This window comes from Melozone crissalis, unplaced genomic scaffold, assembly GCF_028551555.1.
Source record: "Melozone crissalis strain CALT ecotype California unplaced genomic scaffold, PUWL_Pcris_2 ptg000081l_1, whole genome shotgun sequence".
NCBI classification, from domain to species: Eukaryota; Metazoa; Chordata; class Aves; order Passeriformes; family Passerellidae; genus Melozone; species Melozone crissalis.
Genome location: NW_026535858.1, coordinates 13,028,906 through 13,049,047, shown reverse-complemented (window position 1 = coordinate 13,049,047; position 20,142 = coordinate 13,028,906). Strand labels below are relative to the sequence as shown.

General features: G+C 41.8%; 1 protein-coding gene across 1 annotated transcript in view; it reads left to right on the top strand.

Moving 5' to 3' along the window:
* Positions 1–3,157: 3,157 nt before the first annotated feature.
* The window catches only part of PPP1R21 (protein phosphatase 1 regulatory subunit 21), a 31,606-nt gene continuing 14,621 nt past the window's right edge, over positions 3,158–20,142 (top strand). The window contains exons 1-11 of the mRNA XM_054290398.1: positions 3,158–3,270; positions 5,852–5,920; positions 6,307–6,453; positions 8,232–8,333; positions 8,987–9,151; positions 9,252–9,310; positions 11,675–11,769; positions 14,012–14,064; positions 16,006–16,155; positions 19,183–19,284; positions 19,362–19,450. Of these exons, the coding sequence (XP_054146373.1) occupies positions 3,211–3,270; positions 5,852–5,920; positions 6,307–6,453; positions 8,232–8,333; positions 8,987–9,151; positions 9,252–9,310; positions 11,675–11,769; positions 14,012–14,064; positions 16,006–16,155; positions 19,183–19,284; positions 19,362–19,450 (1,091 nt within the window). The 5' untranslated portion in view covers positions 3,158–3,210. The remainder of the gene's footprint in view (positions 3,271–5,851; positions 5,921–6,306; positions 6,454–8,231; positions 8,334–8,986; positions 9,152–9,251; positions 9,311–11,674; positions 11,770–14,011; positions 14,065–16,005; positions 16,156–19,182; positions 19,285–19,361; positions 19,451–20,142) is intronic.

The following is a 20,142-nucleotide window of genomic DNA, read 5'->3' as shown; positions in this document are numbered from 1 at the left end:
TTCTGTGCTCTTCCACTCCGAGTGCTCTCTGCCCAGCCAGGAGGACTGCTGCTGTCAGTGGGGAAGCAATTCATTCTGCCACAACCAGGCACTGTAATTCCCTGAGCTCCTCTTCCAGCTTTCAGCTGTGAAACCTCTCTGCCAGCATTCAGTGCACCAGAGACAGGGGAGAACTGCATCACAAAAGCATCTCTGGAGGCAGCACAACCTCGGGAGTGCTTGCAAAGTGTGTTCAAAGTATTTCAGTGTAACATTTCAATGAAAGACACATCCTAGAAAACGCAAACTTAAAAGTACAGGTTGGAGTCAAATGTAAAGGCTTTAAATAATTTTGCTATACAAAATTTACTGCACTGACATGTAAGGATATACCATGGAAGGCATGCTGCTCTTAACCCTGATCTGTTTGCAGCAGTTGCAAAGCCCATTGTCTTTGCTAGAAAACTTCTGTAGGGGATGCAAAATGGAGTGGAAAGAGAAGTGTATCTGCTCTAATAGTTAAAAACTAGAGCTTCCTTATTTCTTATTCCAGGATTGCTGTTTAAGCTCTTCTAGTCAAGCAGAACAGCAGCAAGATCATTTGGATGAATGATGACAGTGTGTGTTTTGCCTATCTCCCCTTTTACACTTCCTAAAAATGCACAGTGCTGTTGCTGGCAATAGGGATCAGCAACATGTCCTCCAACACTAAGGCTTCCTGTGGAGACACAAACGTGTTTACTAATCTGGCCCCTGTGTCATATTTAGGGCTTGCCAACTTCACTACTGTGATAAGCAAAAGAACAGCACACACCATCAAAGCCTCAAGACGAAGGAAAAAATTAGCTTCCATTATGGGCACCTTCTATCCACTCCTACTTAAGGGGAACAAAGACAAAAGGAGGTAACAAAAAGATGATTTATCACCTCTAGCACTACCCACTACTGAGGAACAGCTATGAAGACACCGTGCTGAAATCAAGTGGAAAAAAATGATACCATGGAAACAGAACAAAAATAATAATTTGCTGCTACATCTGTCCTAGACCAGGAAGACCTTAACCTGCAAATCACCAGATGCTCAGCATATACTGGTGAAGTCTCATAACATTTTTGCCTTATTACTCTTTTCCTTAAATATCTGTTTCCAGTCACATTCAGAAACAAAATTCTGCATTGACTGGCAGTACCAAATACACCTTTTATGATGTTTTCATTTTCTGCTTGAAGTGTGCTGATGGTGTATGCACATTTCAATGTTTGGCCAGTCTGAGGATAAAGAAGCAAATATGAGGTAAGTAGCAGAGTCTCAGCAGTGTCAGAAGGAGGATGAATGCTGGAGAAGCTCAAAGGTGGCTCTGAAACAGAGACCTACATGCTGGAGAGAAGGGAGCAGAGAAGGGCCCCTCCAGGACAACACTGGGTGCAGAAAGCCAGGATCACAAAATCACAGAGTTAGGGTTGGAAGGGATCTCAGGAAATCCTCCATTCCAACCCCCCTGCCAGGGCAGGGTCACCTGGAGCAGGTGGCACAGGAGCGTGTCCAGGTGGGCTCTGGATGTCTGCAGGGAGGGAGACTCCACAGCCCCCCTGGGCAGCTGTGCCAGGGCTCTGCCGCCCTCAGTGTAAAGAAATTGAGTGTACAATTGCTCCTACACCCTCAGTGTAAAGAAGCAGAGTCTGTAAACTGAAACACAAGAAGTTCCACCTCAGCACGAGTCGGAGGTTGTGTTTCAGTTTACAGACACTGCTCCTAATCCTCTGGGCACCACTGAACAGAGCCTGGCACCATCCCCTTGGCACCCTGAGATATTTACATGCATTGATGAGATCCCCTCTCAGTGATGCCCCAGACTGTGGAATTTGAGTTTCTGCACGGAGAGGGCAATGCACAGCCCGGGATCTACCTGTGCTCTCCTTCACTGGGATATAATGGATACGCTCAGCATCTCCTGGTGAAAAATGTGCATTTTGTGATTGGCTTTTCGCAAATATTAAAACGAATATTATATGTGTTGTGTTAGAAAGTTAGAAAGTGTTAGAAAGTTATGCTGTATTAATTTTTTTAGTAGTGTGTTAAATATAGTTTTAAGTTATAACATAATGTTGAAATAGAAACTATGCTAAGTAGGATACCTTTTAAAGCAAGGACTCGCACTGAGATAGCAGCCACAGGACACCTAAATCTTTCAGAAAAAAAGAATTTATTGTTCTCTCATCAGAAGAAATGAACTTCTTCCTGCCTCGCTCAGCCATAAAGACGCCGTCAGGATTCAGAGGAAGAAATTGACGATGACCAGACAGAATCCTGTGCTTGAATGGAATTTATACATCATGTATGAGGTGTATGAATATGCAACAGGTTATTGTTTTTAAGGGTTAATCCTCTGTTAACGTGTGTCCTTTTTCGGGCTTATTTTGCCCAGAAAGAGGTACCCGGACTGTCCGTAACTCTTTGTTTCTATTGTCTCATATTGTCCTAATCCAAATTGTCTAAAATTTTTATTACTCTAATTATATTAGTATTTTAAATAACCATTTTATTATCATTAAAATTTTAAAAATTTAAAAAGAAGTGGTTGGCGTTTTTCACATCCTTCATTGAGGGCTGGAGGCTGTGGGAAGAGCCGGGCGCGGGCACTGACCCGCACTGGGCGCTGAGGGAAGTGTCGGACCCGCCTTTTGTCTCACTGCTCCGCCATGGGCCCGCGAATACCCGCGGCTCCCTCAGCGTCTGTGCGAGTCCCGGGGCTCCCCCTGCCGACAGCGCTGCCCGGCCGGGGAGCCGCGGGACCGGCACGGTGCCAGGCAGGGACGGCGCCAGGGCACCGGAGCATCGCAATTATCGCGACATGAACCCGCAGCCCCGTTCGCGGGCGAAGCCTTTTGGGCGGGGCGGCGCTCCGTAGCCCGTTGCCGAGGCAACGTTGCGAGCGCCTCGCCGGCCGGCATCACGTGACCAGACCCGCTCCACCCCACAGCCACGCCCCCCTCCTCCTCCCGCCGCCATCTTGGAAGTTGCGTCAAGATGGCGGCGCCGGCGGCTTAAAAGCTCCGCCCCCGCCGCCTCGCGCACGGCGCGGTTACGTCACCGCGTTCCCGCCGCCCTGAACCCGGAAGTGCGTCTTGCCATTCGCGGGCGTGCGGGGCCGGCGGGAGCGCCCGAGTCTGGCCGAGTGCAGCCGAGCCCGGCCGAGTGCAGCCGAGCCCGGCCGAGCCGGCGGGGCGGAGATGGCGGCGGCGGCGGAGCTGCAGGGGAAGTACCAGAAGCTGGCCCAGGAGTACTCCAAGGTACCGGGCACCAGCGGGGCCCGCAGCTCCGAGGCTGCAGCTCCGAGGCTGCAGCGCTGCTTTCCGCGGGTGCCGGGGGTGCCTCCGCGGGCGTGAGGCGGGAGCTGCGGGTTTGCGGTGCCGGGGGAGCGCGGCTGAGCGGCCCCGTGTGCAGGACGCGCTGGCAAAGCCACAGCGGGCTCGGCTGTGCCGGGGCACTGACACCGGCCGGGCTTCCCTTGCTCCCCGCTTCCAGGCGGGCTCGGGCCCTGGCTTTACCCGCTTGGCCGTGAACATTTGCCCGGTGCCGGCCGTGTGAGCTGCCGGGTGCGGGGGCTCGGCGGTGTCGGTGGCGTTTGGAGGCGAGCAGGACATTTGCGTCCACGTTTGCCTCCTGTCTGTCCCCCTTCTTCTGCGCCAGGTGATTTTACATCCCGTTCCTGGTGCTGCTTTGCAAAGATGTGTACCCATAGTGGAGAATGCCTTTCCTTTCCAAGGTGCCTGAGGTGAAACAGTGGAGCCTTGCTCAGCACAGAGCCCTTCATTCTGTGTTCTTCACTAAAAAAAAAAGAGGAGACTCTTGGTCTGGAGTGGCAGAGTCCTCCAGCAGCCCTGGGGAAGAAAAACAGCACTTTTTGTGCAGCCCCACATCAGCAAGTGGCACGAGGCGCTTGTCTGTGTTTGACACTTCTCCCAGCTCACAGAACCATGTCTTTAAACACTCTTCTCCTTGGAACTGTTACAAAACCACCATGTGTAGCATCTAAATAGTTTGCAGATAGAAAGCCTTTTAGTGCTGCCACAAAATAGCTTTAAGAACATTTAATTTGCTTTGCAGCCTTGTAGGTCACAGAATTCACATGCCTTGTTTTATACAGAGGCTCTGTTATTCCTTGGAGATCAGTAGTGGCTGAGGATGAGATAATGGAGGGATGTTGGTGCTTGATTCCTGAGTGAGCATTGGAAATGTGGACTTCTGACTATAGCTTCCAAAAGTTCCCGCTGCTGGATCCTTCCTTTTAGCATCATGGTGCCCGGAAGCTTTCTTTGAGCTTCACCATGCACTTCTCCTGTGTGGAAGTGGAGAATGGAGCCTGTGCCATTTCTCCTTTACTGGAACTCTTTTTTTTTCATCTCATCCCATTTCTCGTGCAGTGCAGCTCATTGTGGGACTCTCCTTTGCAGAGCCCTCTTCTCTTTGTTGCTGGCTGCTTGTTGTGTGCAGTGGAAGTGGAGAGTAGTCCTGCTCACCTAAAGGTGCTCTGAAAGCCACGAAGAGGTGGACAAGAGTCTGACACACTCAAACAGTGCTGGGTGAAATCCCTGCCAAAGGATTGCTTTTCCTCTTGGTTCACAGACCAGTCCAGAAGGAGGATGAGGAGAAAAAGAAACTCTGAAAACACACAAGTTGCAGCTGCTGGCTGTCTCATGAAGGAATAACCAAAGCAGTTTTGGGGCAGCCTGTGTGGGTCCCACTGCAGCTGAGTCTGTGGGTGCATCAGGACTGAGCTGCTTCATTCTCTGCTCCTACAGTAGCAGCTGTGGCACAGAGACAGCTGTGGATAACTCCTGCACTGCTCCTTCTTGCTAGGGAAATCTGTGCTTGGAAGTTTTGCTCTGTGCTCTGGGAGGTTTCTTGCCTTGCCTTTGTGATGCCTGAGCAGCACAGTGGGAATACTGCAGGGGAAACAGCTTAGCAGTGACTTCTGACATTTCAAACACACTCAGTCATCACACTGAAACAATGAGCCACTGCTGTTTTACCCTGAGTCTTGCCTTTTATGCACCTGCCAGATACCTGCACAAACAAACCCTTTTAGTTTGTATCTGCAACAGCTGGACTCACACATGTCAAATGAATGCAAACTGCCTTTGGAGAAACCAGGATCCAAGCAATTTTCAAGGAATGGGAAGATGGAAGTGTCAGTGTCCTCATTGCTGCAGGGCAGAGGTACTCTGTGGAGTGACTCTGTGGGAAATAGATTTCTTGAGGATCACTTTTCACTGCAGTGATTTTAACTCAGATTTTGGGTACTGTGTAAGTAAGGCTTAGAGGGCTTTTCCTTGTATGCTTTTTGTGTCAGTCTGTTCTCTCTGGATCATCTGCTGCCACTGGTAGTAAGTAATTGTGCATTAGATTCCTCTTGAATTGATACAGATTTTGACTTTGAGTCCTGCTTGTGTTCCAGAATTGGTTATAAACAATTTTGGGAAGAAGAGGGGAGAGATAGAAATAGCCCTGAATATGACCAAGAGCTTCATTAGTCAAGGAAGAGGTTGCAGCTTTTCCATATTTGTTCCTAGTTCTTCATATCTTAATTATATTTAAGTAACTGGTCTCCAAGGATATTTATTAAGAATTCTGTTGTATTTGACCAAAATGTTCAGGTGGTAAAGTTACTTCTTGTTCTTTGGCAAGTCAGGATATGAATTGGATGCCTTTTAAACCTGATACCACTGCTATCTGCCTGAAGAGAACACTTGAAAAAGCATTCACACCTGGCACTCTCCTGAGAGAATGTGATGCTTTCTGCACTTTCTCATGGGTGGCTTTTGTTCATTCTGCTGCCTTGCATGATTACTGGCATCTCTTGTTTTTCAGCTTCGTGCTCAGAACCAAGTCCTGAAAAAAGGAGTTGTAGATGAGCAAGCAAACTCTGCCTCACTGAAGGTAATCTCTAAAAACTGCTCATGTCAGGGGTACTAAGCTGTGACAAAATTAGTGTATAGGGGTACTTTTTACTAAAAAGTAATGTCAATAAAAGAATGAAGAGGGAGCTTGATTTTAGTAAAAGAATTTCTGTTTTGCAGCTAGCCTGTTGTTCTCTGTAAGTGCTGAGTTTGTAAAAGGGGAAGTTTGATTCTTGATAATTATAGAACTAAATAGCTACTTGGTGATCTGTGACCAGCTCAAGGAAGTGAAATACATTTTTTTAGTTCAGAAACGATACTTTCTATCTCTTCAGTGTTTCAAAAGTGTAGCAACTTTCTAACTTGTTTTTAACTTGTAAAAATAAATGTGAAGATTTTAAAATTAATTTTTTTTTTATCATTCAGGAACAGCTGAAGATGAAGGATCAGTCCCTGAGGAAACTGCAACAAGAAATGGACAGCTTGACCTTTCGGAATCAGCAACTTGCCAAGCGGGTGGAGCTACTTCAGGATGAACTTGCATTAAGTGAAGCTCGGGGCAAAAAGAACAAGGTATGTGCTGAAGGCAAAGAAAACTTGCTTAGCAGATGTCTGCTCCCCACCTGTCAGAGCCTTGTCCTGAGTTTTAGCAGTAGGTATTTTGTGGCAAGGGTTGAGCTGAGTGTTCTTGTCAGAACTTGTGTTGTTTTACCTGATGTGAGTGAAAAGACCCATAAAACACATGTTGATATATAAAAAATGCATGCTGTGTAGTTCTCTACTCTTCTAGTCTGTCACCTGACTGATGCTGAATTGCTGTCTTCTTTTATGGATATTTATTAAGTGTTCAAAAAAGTGGGAAATACTTTGGACCTCTGTGATTAGTCAGCTGCTCTGCAGAAAGCTGATCACTCCTCATTTCCCATCCCCACCTCTTAGCTTTGTAATTTTGATGTTGGTAGTTAACTCTTCAGCCTGTGATCATGGCTTTTCTATGTGAATCTTGTCAAGTGCTTTGAAATCTAAATTTTTAGCTTGTATTCTTTGTTATTTCAAAATGACAGAATGATTTCAACACTGTGATCTTTTCTGCCAAAATGCTTGCTGATTAAACCTTGTGATGTCATACTCTAAGGCCAGCTGTGCCTTCTGTAGGTAGCATCACAATTCCAGGGGTGATGTGCTTGGACTTCAGTAATTCTTAATTCTCAAGCATTTCTTGCTGCTTTTCTCATGAAGAATCCCCTCTTAATTACTGCTGTCTTTTCTTTTTGGTGCTGTCTTTTCTCAGTGTGCTGTAGTTATCAAGACTGGCTTTAAATAAATCATTTAATTGATTAGTTATATGATCATCTTCCTACTTTTCCCCTAAACTCTTGCCCATTTTTCTGCTTTCCAATTCCTTGACAAGCACAGTGCTTCTGACTACATGATTCATCCACCACAATAGATTGTTCTTTCAAATGCAGCTTGACCCTTCTGTTCTTTTATTTCAAACTGTGTAAGCTACTGTTTTGCTAGCTGTGTTTCCAAGTTTTCAAGGACATCAGCCTGTCTTTAGTAGCTTTGCAAACAATTGCCACTGAGTTTCTTTCCTGTTAAAATGCACAGCTTTAGTTTCCTGGTCTGTGTTAGGGTGCAATCCTTTTAGAAGGAGCAGAACATGTGCCCATATCTCAGGTGGAGTTCACAGGCTGGCATCAAACACAGAGGTGACTTATCTGCCCTCACATCCCTAATTCTTGAGGTTTGGTGTTGAGTTTAAATGCATAGAGTCTGCCCTGTGTTTGGAGATAATACCTTTCCTCAGCAGTGTGGTGTGTGGGATTCAGTGATCTGAGTCTTTTGGATTAAATGAATGGAAAATGAGGAAAAAGGCAGAGGGATATGTATGGTTGATGGGCAGGGAACACCCTGTGCTTCCACGGCACCTTGTGCTGCAGCCTGCTGAGAGCAGCCTGCCTTACACCTGGGCACAGATGTGCCTTACACACAGCCAGCAAACCTGCTGAGCCTGGGTATGGAGGGTTTGGGATTGCTGACTGCACGGGATCATCAGGATCCCAGTGAATTCAGGTGGGCTGCTGCCCATCCCAGTGATTGATTCCTGTCAGTGTGAATGGGACCCCTGAGTGGAGGCTTTCCCCAGGCAGGGTCACAGGGGTGTATTTTTCACAAGGAAAGGAAAGTGTGCTGCCTTGAGGCTGCTGCTGAGTGCAATACTCACACTTCTCATGTGTCACTCAGTGTCAGCAGGACATCTCCTGGTGTGCCCCTCTGGGAATAACCTGTGGGAGCTGTTCCCCTAAACCTGGCACTTGGAGATAATAAGTGCATTTTGACTCTTTTAGAAAAGTGTAGAATCCTCATCTCAGCTGAGTCAAGAACAGAAAAGTGTCTTCAATGAAGATCTGCAGAAGAAAATAGAAGAAAATGAACGTCTGCATATACTTGTGAGTGAAATTGTGTTTTGCCTTTGTTGTTGGTTCAGAGAACTGGTGTTACAACCAAAGATATTGAAAGCAAGGTGCTGTCTGAAAACTGCTGGGTTTAGAAGCTTAGTTGTATGCAGAGCAGTAGATTAGATCAGATTGTTTATAAAAATGTTCACCAGGCAAATCAAGTATTTTGACTTTGGATTCTTAAGACATAAGTGTGTGGAATCATATAATACGTGTTTCAGATTTTTAATTTTTGGTTACAGCTGCCCTACTAAAAATAGCCTGGTACTGATAGGAAATTTCTTATTAGTTCATTTACTGTTTCAGAATTGCTTTAAAGTTTAAAATATCTTCTGCAAGTTGCCATAATTAAGAGCTACTTCACCAAAGTGGAATGCATTTCACTTTAGAAAACTTGAGAAAAACCTTTTGGCTCAAGTTCAGTTTTTCATGTGCCTGCTATTAGTCAGCAATATATTTAAAGAATGATTACTACTGCAAAACTTTCCTGAATGTTTTCTCTGTAAATAAAATAAAATTTCTATTTTTATGAGAACTGGTAATTGCTGTTAACCATTCTACCTAATGAAATTGGAGTAACTTAAAGGACTGCATTCAATAGTAAAATGAAGCTTTTTTAAAGAGCTTTTCTTTCCTTCCTGTAGTTCTTTGAAGCAGATGAGCAGCACAAACGTTTGGAAGCAGAGCTGAGGAGCAGACTGGAGGTTTTGGAAACAGATGCTGCCCAGCACCAAGCTGTGGTGGACAGCTTAACAAAGAAATACACAGAGACCATAGAGAAGCTGCAGAATGATAAAGCCAAACTAGAAGTAAGGAGTTTTTCCTCTTGCTTGCAAGTTTGCAAAGTTTTGAAATGCAATGTCTTGCTGTGTCAGCACTTACATTGTGAGATTATCTTCTTGCATAAAGATCAAGTCTCAGACACTAGAAAGAGAAGCTAAGGACTGTAGGCTTCGAACTGAAGAATGGTGAGTGGCTTTATTTCATTGATGTAAAGAAATCATTGCTGTGAAACATTAACTGGATTGTTTTTTATACCATTTTTATAAAATACCATTTTAAAAAGGGGTTTAATTGAAAGACTTTGATAAAACTCAATTTGTATTATCATGAGGACAAATGTGAGCAGTGCAGGTCATGCCCCCTTTTCCTTTGCTATGTATGGAACCAGACAATTTCTGCTTTCAGTAAGAGCAGTTTTGTCTCCAAGCTTTTTCAATACCAGTAATGTTGATGAAAGTTTGAAGAATTTATTTGTAATTGAAAACCATAGAAAGTAAAAACTGTATGAAACAAAGATATGTGAGTTTGTAAAAACTGCTTCTAAGAACAAAGTTTGAGTAACATATGCTGAGAGAACTGATGGAAAAGAGTTTCAGAAATCCCCCTTCACTGCAAAAGCTTCTTGAACAATTGTTTTTCTTCAGGTATAGTGTTCTCAACTAGAATATTTGAAAGTTTTTATCAGAGAATGATATTGTTAGTTTTGGAATATTTTCATTGTCTTGAAGACAAATTGTAGAAGTTGAGGACTGTGGCCCAAATGAAATTAGGGTGCATTTCTCTGAAGTTCATTAAGCTGCATTTTTTTAGAAGATAATGTGCAGTACAGATCTTTAATGTAATGAATAAGATGTATAGTGAGTGGTCAGATGCAGAGTTCCTTCTTTCACATGGTAACCCTCAAGTGTGTATTTTAATTATGTTGATAGATGTGAAGATACTTGTATCCAATAACTCCACTAACAGAAGTCAGGGTTTCACTAAAAATGACTTGCAAAAGAGGAGCAAAGCTGTGTTTGGCTGCTGTTTGATTTTTTTGTGGTGCTTGAAAAGCTGTAGTTTTAATCTGCTACTAGTCAGTTCAGGCTTTTTCTATCATGTTCTATGGGACTGGGTAATTGATGTTATTGTAAGAAGTTATCCCTACTATTTTAAGTTATACTGAATTAAATTTTAAAAGTAGTAAAGCCTGACACTTCATGTTAAACCCTGCAATCACTGTCTGCTGAACACATGGCAGGATGTGTCCCTGAGAATGCTGCCCTTCTGTTTCCCTGCTTTGTCAGGGGGAGGGATCCATTTGCCTCTGACACCCACACTTTACTCAGAAAAGCCAGAGGATATGGGGCTTGACAGTCTGCATGCCTTGAAAATTAAAGGGCAGAATGTAAGGCAAAACATGTCAAACTCCTTGTTTGTCATTCCTGTAAGTCTGAAAAGGAACTGTCAGTACATTTGCAGTTTGTCTTGGAGTTCATTTTCTGTCATGCTCAGTGCTACTGCAGTACCTGCTGTACAGTTTCTGTGCAATTACGGAGCTGCTCTCCAAGAAAAACCTTTGTTAATGTGCATGAGCTACCTATTGGCCAGTTTCTTCATATCTTCCTTGTCTATTTTGGATTATTTTGCTTTGGTAGAGTTGCTAAGTTTCTGTGCATCGAATATTGTAAGAGAAGAAAAAAAACCTGTCACTTTGACACCTTTCCCCCACCCTCCACTATATGTGCAGGAGTTCTAAATGTCAAACAGGAAGCAAAACAGTGAAGAATATGAGGGCCTAAATTGGGTAAGGTGTGCAATTTGGTCTGAATCAATAATGGAGTTTCTTTGTAGATATATGTAAATAATGCTGGAACATATTACTGTTCATTTCAGCAATCTGTTCTCATTACATTAGCAATCTTAATTACTTAGGTTCACATGTACATGCACAGTCAAAAGCAAATGAAGAAAATTTAGAGAAAAATCACTTGGGAATGCATCAGGAACATAATTGTCAAGTCTTGTCAGAACAGGCAGTATCATAGCAGTGTTTAAATATGGGTTTTGAAAAGCCTTTGAGGTATCTCAAATAGTGATGTGACATAGTTAATTGAATTATTGACAACTCATTGCCTGCTTATTGGAATACTGCATTGGATGCACAGTAACTAGTTTGGAGGCTCTTTTACCTTCCCATCCAAATTCTAGTAGAAAAAAATGCCTTCATGTAGCTTATATAATAGTTGCACTATAGGAAAATAAGATGAATTTTAACTCTGAAGTAAATGGAGCTTTTCAAGAATGGAATTTAGGATTTTCAGGCTTATGGTAACTTCCTGCTTTTGTTAGGAATTAGGATTCCTAACAATGTTGTGTTAAATATGAGATAAAAGAGGACAAATGACTCCCACTGTATTTATTTTATCTAACTGCTAGAAGGAGACAGATACCTGTACACTCAAGGGATGCCTCTAGTGAGTTATGGTGTTGGTGATACAGATGAAATTTTAAAGGTTTACAATGTGTGTGTGTGTGTGTGGTTTTTTGTTTGTCTCTTTGTTATTTAGCCAGCAACAGCTAAAGAATCTTCAAGCAGCTTTGGGCAGTAGACTGGAAGAATCTCTATGCATAATTAATGAAAAAGTTCCTTTTAATGACACAAGTACGTATTGCCTTGGTCTGGGTATCTTGTTTGATTCTTTTTTTTTTTGGGTATCCATCTGGAGGGAGTACTCCTTCTGAATTAAAATGTATTAGCTGTAAGAAATGTTGGACATCTGAACAGACACTTGGAGGTAACTGTAGTAAGTATTCCTGATACTTGTCATGGTCTTCTTCAGTAATTCTAAAATACCAAGTTTTTATATGTATAATGAAAATTGCAACTTTTGAAGGCTTTTGAGTGATCTGCTACTTGTCTTATTTAGTGTTGACAGGATGAAGGAGCACTGTCAATTTAGTGGCTGCTCCATAAAGATTGGATACTCATCTCAAAGAGTATTATTTTTGGCAGGGTATATTCAAGAGGTGCAGTAAGTTAAGGTGGGGGAAAACTGGTGGCTGCAGAGATATTGCATCATTATTGATGCACTTATTACTGGTGGGGAATTTCTGTCTCATTGATCAGAGAACACACAGAGTAGTTCTTACCTGAAGGCTGCTTAGACTTGTTTGTCCCTTCATGGGGAAAAAAGCCCTTTGGACCTGGGGACTTTTACCTGAAGCAATGTTTTTCTGCTTCCTTTCCAACTGCTGCTAGATCAGCTGAAGTGCAGAGGAGCCCCTGGAGTTAGGAGTGCTCAGCCTTTGCATGGCTTTGGTACAAGCATGGGTTAGTATGTGCTGCTGTGCACTGTGTGCTTTCCTAAACAGCTGAACACAAGGCTGGGCAGGCACTGCCTCCTCTTCAAGACCAGGAGGACCTGGACTAGTGAAAAAGCTGAAAGTAGTGAAGGAGCAGAGAAGTGAAAACAGGCTTTTGAATTTCTTGTGTATTTCATTGGTGGATTTTTGCATTTTTCATTCAGTTTAAAACCTGCTGACAATGTTTTAAGTAGCCTTAGGCTCTCTAAAAGCTGATCTGGCAGGTGTTGCAGGGGTGAGTGTGCCAAGCTCTCCAGTGGTTTGGCAATCCAGTGAGTCTTGGCTTAGGAACAGCAGATCATCATCTCTGCAGGAAAAGTTGACTCCCATACAGCACATCACACTGTGTTGGTGCCTGGGGTTGGGATCCTTTTCACTTCTCTCACTTTGCCTGGCATCTGCTGCCTATTTCTACTTCTCTGGCTTCTTTAGCTTGCATTTTTTTTAGGTGCTTATCACTGTAGCAAGAACTTTGCTAAAATAATTTATCTGCTCACTCAGCTGCCATAGCTTAATACCTTTGCTTGTGTAGTAGAAAACACTGCAAATAGAGAACATTTCTTTAGTGATAAATCAGTGGAAGTCAGGAGATGTTTGTTTGCTCTGGATTCCAGCTGTCTTCATATAGACCCTGTAGTTGGCTTCAAGTGTAACTAGCAGCTAGTTTCAATAACAATCAAATGACTGCTAAGCATGATTTACAGAGCAGAAAAAGTCTCCTGAAGCATTTGTTTAGAAGTAGGATTCAATAATTTTGGACAGGGTTATTTTCCTCTAAATGTAACTACCTCTTCCTATGTTTTAATAGCCAAATGGGAATGACTCAAAAGGAATAAAAAACTGTAAATTTCCTTTGTGAGCAAATTTTAAACTAAGCTGGTTATTGTTCAACTGAATTGAGAATGGATGTAACCCCTTTTAAATCTCTAAGGCTTTGTAAGCTGTTCTCTAGGTACAAATAGCCCTCTGCCCCTCTAATTGGGGCTGCTTGTAACTGAATAATCTTTCTGGTTACTTCATGACTAGAGAAGAATGCTGAAATACATGGACAGTACATCTTAGTCTAAATTATCACCATATTAAATGTATACAAGAGCTTTAAAAAACATAGAAACCATTCAAAAATATTAGTCTTACTTGACCCTTCCTTGGCATGTAATTGAAATTTGAAGATAACCTTGCATTCTTTAAGTGTATTTTCTTTTAAAAGATTTTTTCTTGTTTGTGATGAATATTGTTCTTTGGGCAAAAGGAGTCTGCTCTTATTTTTCAAATTCAGGGTCTTCAGATGATTTAATTTGACTTAAAATCTGAGGCAAGTATTGAACTGCTTTCCCTTCCACTTAATCACAGAAACCCTTAAGTGAGGCTATTTAGGCCTGGTTTATTGAAGTCAATTGTTTGTATCTCTTTAGTTAATATTGCTTACATAACCTGTAATATCCCTGCAATTAATTTTCTTTTTTAAATCAGTATTTACAAAAAAAAATCTCCCCCCCCACAATTTAAGAAGTGCATAAAACTCAATTTTTGTCCTGTAGGATCTGCTCGATACAATGCTCTGAATGTCCCACTGCACAACAGAAGGAATCAGGTAAGTGCTTCTTGTGCTTTCATGTGGCTCTGCACAACTTTCTGCACAGATGCTGAAATAAAACCAGTCATTTTAGTACCTCAAATGGCAGAAGATAGCCTGTCTTACTATTGTCATGATATCCTGAGAGCATTTCTGCCCACAGAGCTTCTGCACTTTTCAAGACCTTGTGAATATTGTTATATCAAGGAGTCTGAATAAAGTTTTATGAAATATTCTTACATTGTGTCAACCTTCAGTAATCTAGAAGGTGTGACATTTCATTTTTAAAGTTGATTAAAACTACAGTAGTTCAGAGGCCTTTTGTTGGAAAAAGGGAGGTTTGGTATCCTAAATTCCTTTTCCCTCAAACTGAGCTTCTTCAGTCACATTGCTTGAGCTTTAGGGAATGTGTGCATTTGTAAACTGCACAGTGGTGTGTGCACTAAAATGCTGTATTAGGTAACTTGTCACCAGTCACAGCCCTTTCAAGGAATAAATCATGTCACTTTGAGATCTCTGCATGGTTCATTTACATTTTGGGGGATACTTCTTGCCAAAGCACCTCTTACTTGCAGCAGAGTAACTCTTATGTATTGAAACGTTTTTAGAAAACAGTTTCTGTTCACTGCTGTAATTTAATGAGATTCCTTGGGAATGTTGTTTATTCAGTATTCAAAAATGAGCATTCTGTGAATGGCTGAATATTTTAAGGGTTTTTACAATAGCAAATCAGAAACCTGTATGCAGTCAAAATTTTTCTGTGTTGCTACCACTGAGGATGGACTCTTCAGCACTGTGGGGTTTTTCTGTTTCCATGTGTGTCTCAAGTCTTAGTGCATTCAGATGCTGCAGGAAGATTTAAAATAGCTGCTTTCTCCATTCTTCAGAAGTGCCTGTAAAGACACCTTTTTCCCAATAATGTCTGCTGTGAGAGCAGGTGACTTGCTGTTCAGTTTTGTGATGGAAATAACCTTAAATTTCAGGTTGCTGCTGCTGAGTTCCAAGAAAAATCTCAATAGCTGCATGGAAACTCCCTCCTTTTACTATTTTCTGCCAGCACTATGTCAGGCAGCCTCATGCTTCAAGATCTGCAATCTTGAAAATACTTCAGGACAGATTTTTATGACTGGCTTTGCCAGTGGAGGCAAAATGTTGGTGTATTAGCACAGGCTGTGTGTGTTTCCCTTCCTTACATGACTAATTAACATATACAAGCTGGGTATAATGACTGCTTTAATTACTTGCCACTATCCAGATCCATAATCAAGACTGACCTGATTTAACAGTCCATTGAGGCATTAAGAGTACATCTCTGAAGGATAAGTTATTCTTGGCTGAAATGTCACTATAACATTATTCTCTTCCCATAAATCCCAACAGAGAATAGTTTTCTTCTTTCTTGAATTTATGTTCCATTCTGGATTAATTTCTTTGATACCTTCCTGCTGCACTAAAGCCACAGAACAGCCTTACTCATGACTAGCAGCTCAGCTCTGTCCAGGAGAATAAGAATTGAGTGTTCTTGGTTAGAGGAGCAGACACCTTTAATTCTGGGAGCAAACATCATTGTTTTTTACTAATTAGACTGAGGTTTCCTTGCAACCTAGTGTTGAGCTGTTGTCAGCAATTAGTCTGTTGTTCTTTTGAAATTTCAGACGTGGTTCCTGTAATTGTGCTGACCTCTCAGTGTTTTTGTGGCTTGCAAGTTTGAAAAATGCAGCAGAGGCAAACCATCACCAGTTGTGTGAAATAAAAAGAATCTTTGTTGTCAGAGAACAATGTGCCCTTCTGTAGTTTATGAATAAAAATTAAGTTAAAAATAATTGCTGTTGTGTATTTTAGGCTGAAATAACAAGAAGAAAGAAATTGCTGATAATGATTTTTTGTATCCAAACGGGTTTTTTTCTCATATTTAAATAGATCCATTCAAACACAATCATTTTGTAAATGTCTTTCCAGCTGAAGCTGCGAGACCTTGCTGGCCAGGCCCTGGCTTTTGTCCAAGAACTTGTAACAGCTCTCCTGAACTTCCACACATACACTGAGCAGAAGGTACAGATCTTCCCCATTGATTCTGCAACAGACACAATATCACCCTTGAACCAGAAGGTAAAGTTTACGCTCTTCAGCTACAAATATATTCAATTAGTTAAACTTTAGTGAGTGATTGGTCTTAGGGAAAATTACACCACCTTTACTGGAGTGCTGTGAGTGTGTTCCTGAGAGCCAGCCCCTCCTGCATGGGACATCTTTTCTGCTCCATGAATTCTCTGAATGTGGATTAGGTGTAGCTGCAGAGAATCCTTTTCCCTTGTGCCTCTGCTAGAAGAGAAATATGATAATCAAATCAAAGCTTTGCTGTTTTAATTGCTGAATAGAAGTGCATCTGTTGAAAGTTCAGCTGACTTGTTTTAAAATAATAATGCACAAATATTGCTCTGCTGAATAGAGCTTGTTGTAGTTAATGCACTGGGGCATAGGAGATGTTGAGACAGAGCCTGGTCTTGTGTTTAAAGTGTTTAGCTGTAATATTAAATAAAGGATAAAAGGTAGACTTATATGAGGGAGAGAACCTGGACTCTGTTCCCTTGTCAAAAAACAACTTTATAATCTCATTTTGGGCTGCTTGTGTGAGGATGTTTCCTGTAAGTGTTCTGAAGCTTCAAGTTTGTAAAGCACATTGAAATTAGTATGACAAATCTGACTCATCTCTTTTGACACAATTCCATGGAAAGATTTTCTGAGAGTGTCATCCAGAGCTGTTGAGCTGCATGTTTTGACTTTGTTTTCCTATGCTGTGAACTAGAGAAAATAACTGTGCACAAGGATTTGTGTGGGGATGCATACATTTATGCTTTGGAGCAAATTGCATTGAGATCAGAGTTGACTTCATAGTTTAAGGGGATCTGTGAGTATTTAGGCTGCAGGGAGTATTTTATGATTCAGGCTCTTAATTTCAGTTTAGGAGTTGCCAGGGCTCAGACTTAGGTGCTGAGGTGAATTGTGGTTTGCATTGATCAAGTGGCTGCAGTGCATGTGGTGTCAATATTAACTATGACCAAACTTTCCTGTTCTTTGGAAAACCTCCTATAGCCTCTTTTCAGGTAACAAATATGTTTATAAAGGTGGCTATCCACTAGAGAAATCCCTTTCTGTTTGCCTTCTCAGTTGTTTCAACTGATTTAGCCAAGAACACCCTTCTGCAGAGATTCAGCATAGTTTGAGAACATTTTCTTGCTCCTGCCACTAAATGCACTCAGAATGGCATGTCCTTCTTGTGAAAATGATGTGGTTTAGTCATCTTTAAGATTTTTTGGGGCAGGAGTGGTCTCTTTTTTAATGTGGCTCAGTGTGGTGCCTGCATTTTCAGATACTACTGCAGTTTACACTAAAGCAATAAAATCAGATTTCCTAGACATCTCTTCTCACAGATTTTTTTCCCCTGACCTCCTAGTTAACACTTCTTTATTGTTTTTCAGCACAGCTGAAACAGGCAACTTAATCAGAACCATAATTTCATTTTCCTTTTCTTATAATTGAGTCTGATTCAGTAGTTCAGGCTTTGTTTTCATAATTATGTCTCTTGTAGTCTGCCCCACTGTGTATTCATGGCCTAATTCCCTCAATGCATGCTACTTCTCAGGGCTTTTGCTGTGACTTTCCAGCACTGAAGCATCTTTTATTGCTCACTGAAGCTGTAGTTGCTCCTGTATTTTTTATTAATTTATCTATTTGCTTGGCAAGTGTTCTCAGTGTGATTTTTTTTAAATTTTATTTTTAGCTACTCCACCAAGTTGGTCAAAAATGTCCCTTTATATGGTAGAGAAGATGAAACAAGTGTCAGGTAGTGGCTTAGCAGACTTGCACTGATTTATTTTTCCCCAACTCCAGGTCTTGTCTGGTGCTTTCAAGCTATTTTCCCCACCAAACACTCAAAGTAGATGTGGACAATTCCCTGCCAGGTTCAAGTATTCCTTTTCTCTTTAAGGGTTGGATTGCTGGGTTCTGCTGGGTCTACAGCATCATGCTGGATAATTCAAGTCCTCTCTCTTGCAACACAAGCCAGGAGCATTCTGCATGTGTTATTTCTTCCTCTTTAGATTTAGGAATTTTCCCTAATTCCACCCAGGTTTGTGCATGCATGGATCAGAGCTTAGCATCTCACTCTTCTTGTTAACACTGTGTTACCACACTGTAATAACACAAGGAACAATTAAAACCTCTTGTACTCTGTTTGCCTGGGATCTTGAGCTGCTCTTGTGGTGTAAATAATCAAAGGTGAAGGGATCTTTCTGTGGGGTAAAATAAAAGCCAGGATTGTTTTTGACTACCTGTATTAATTTGTGGAAGAAGCTTTTTTGTGATACTGAGGTACCAAAATGGAAAGCTGATGGTGGTGTTACATTTGATTGTGTGTAAGAGTACACTTTATGTTTTCAGGTCTGCTTTTTTGAGGGCAAAATTTGTTATAGGATTTAATGAAGCAATTTTTAGCAAAGTCAGGCAGGTCCATGAGGTCCCTAAAATAAGAATTCTCCTGTGATCAGTTGGAGCTCCATGCTTTGCATTAGCATAAGCATGCTTTGACTCGTGTTGAAAACTGGGCTGGACACAGATGAAAAGACAGACAAGACACATCTCTTGCTCTCAGTTTGACTTGGGTTTAGTTCTTCGGTACTTTGCACAGCACAGCTTTGCAAATGTTTGTGCTGATGGACAAGGCTGGGAGGCAAACTACTTTTGGGAGGAAGGTGGGATAGTTTATTCTGTGGCTAAATGGTGCATGGATCTAGCCTTAACTGGATGGAGTTGAGGAAGGAATGCAGGAATGTTTAAAACTATAAAAAGCAAGGGTTTGGTGTGCTGTGCATGGCAGCTGAAATGAGACTGGATGCCCTGGCAAAGCCCTGGGTGTAGTTTTGCCTGGACTTGCAGTGCTTCTCACTCTCCCTTAAGGTGTGTTTTTGACTGTAGAAGAGGTTACTGTGCATCACTGGGCTGTTGTCTCTCATTAGTGACATCTCAGGCATCGTTAAGGGGGACAGGGCTTGGCCAAAATGCCCCATTCAGGTGTTGCCTTGGCAGAGTTGACAGGAGCTGTCAGCAAGCACCGTTTTAAAACCTCTGTGTCCTCAGTTCTCACAGTATCTCCATGAAAACGCTTCCTATGTTCGCCCTCTGGAGGAAGGAATGCTGCACTTGTTTGAGAGCATCACAGAGGATACGGTGACAGTCCTGGTAAGATTTCCTCCTTTTAGTACTCAAAAAGGTTTTTACAGAGCAAAAACACTTACCTGTTGTTTTTTTCCTTTCAGGAAACAACTGTGAAGTTGAAGGCCTTCTCAGAACATTTAGCTTCCTACTTAGGCTTTTTAAGAAAGATTCTTCCTTATCAGTTAAAAAGGTACCTTTCATTTGATAGATCAAATTTAAAGGCACTGTGTCAGGCATGCAGCACCATCAGCACCTACAACTCAAATATTAAGTCAAACCTTAAAATACTCTGGCCTCTGCTGTCTTAAAAGGCTAAACTCTTTTTTTGTCTTGTTGTTTTTTTCTTTTTTCTTGTTGTTTTTTTTTTTTTTTTTGCATGTTGTTTTCTAAACCTTGAGATTAGGCACAGCTTTTTTGAGGCATTAGGACTGAAACCATGTATTTTAAAGCTCCTCCACGCACACCCTGCCTCACAGATGAGACTTTAAAAATAATGAAGCTTTCATTAATCTTTCTTAGTGTTATTCAACAGCATTGATACTATTCAGATGTGATACTCTGTACCTGTTAATGCCTTGAGCTTCACTGAGGGTTGTTCATCAATCAGTAAATGTAACAATGTAGTAAAACTTGGCTAGGTCTACATCCTTTCTGCTGGAAAATCTTTGTTCCTGAATTGATTGAAGGGAGATGAATTGTAAGTGTAAAGAGCTGCTTTAAGGGAGGGCTTGGACTAAGGAAGGAAAAACCCCCTTGATTTATGCCTCCTTTATACCTGTTCTCGTGCTCCTTAGGAAGCAAAAGAGAATTTATGTAGTAGAGGGAAAAGTCTTCAAACTTAAATTGCTGCAATCAGTTCCTTGCTGTGAGAGTAAATCATTC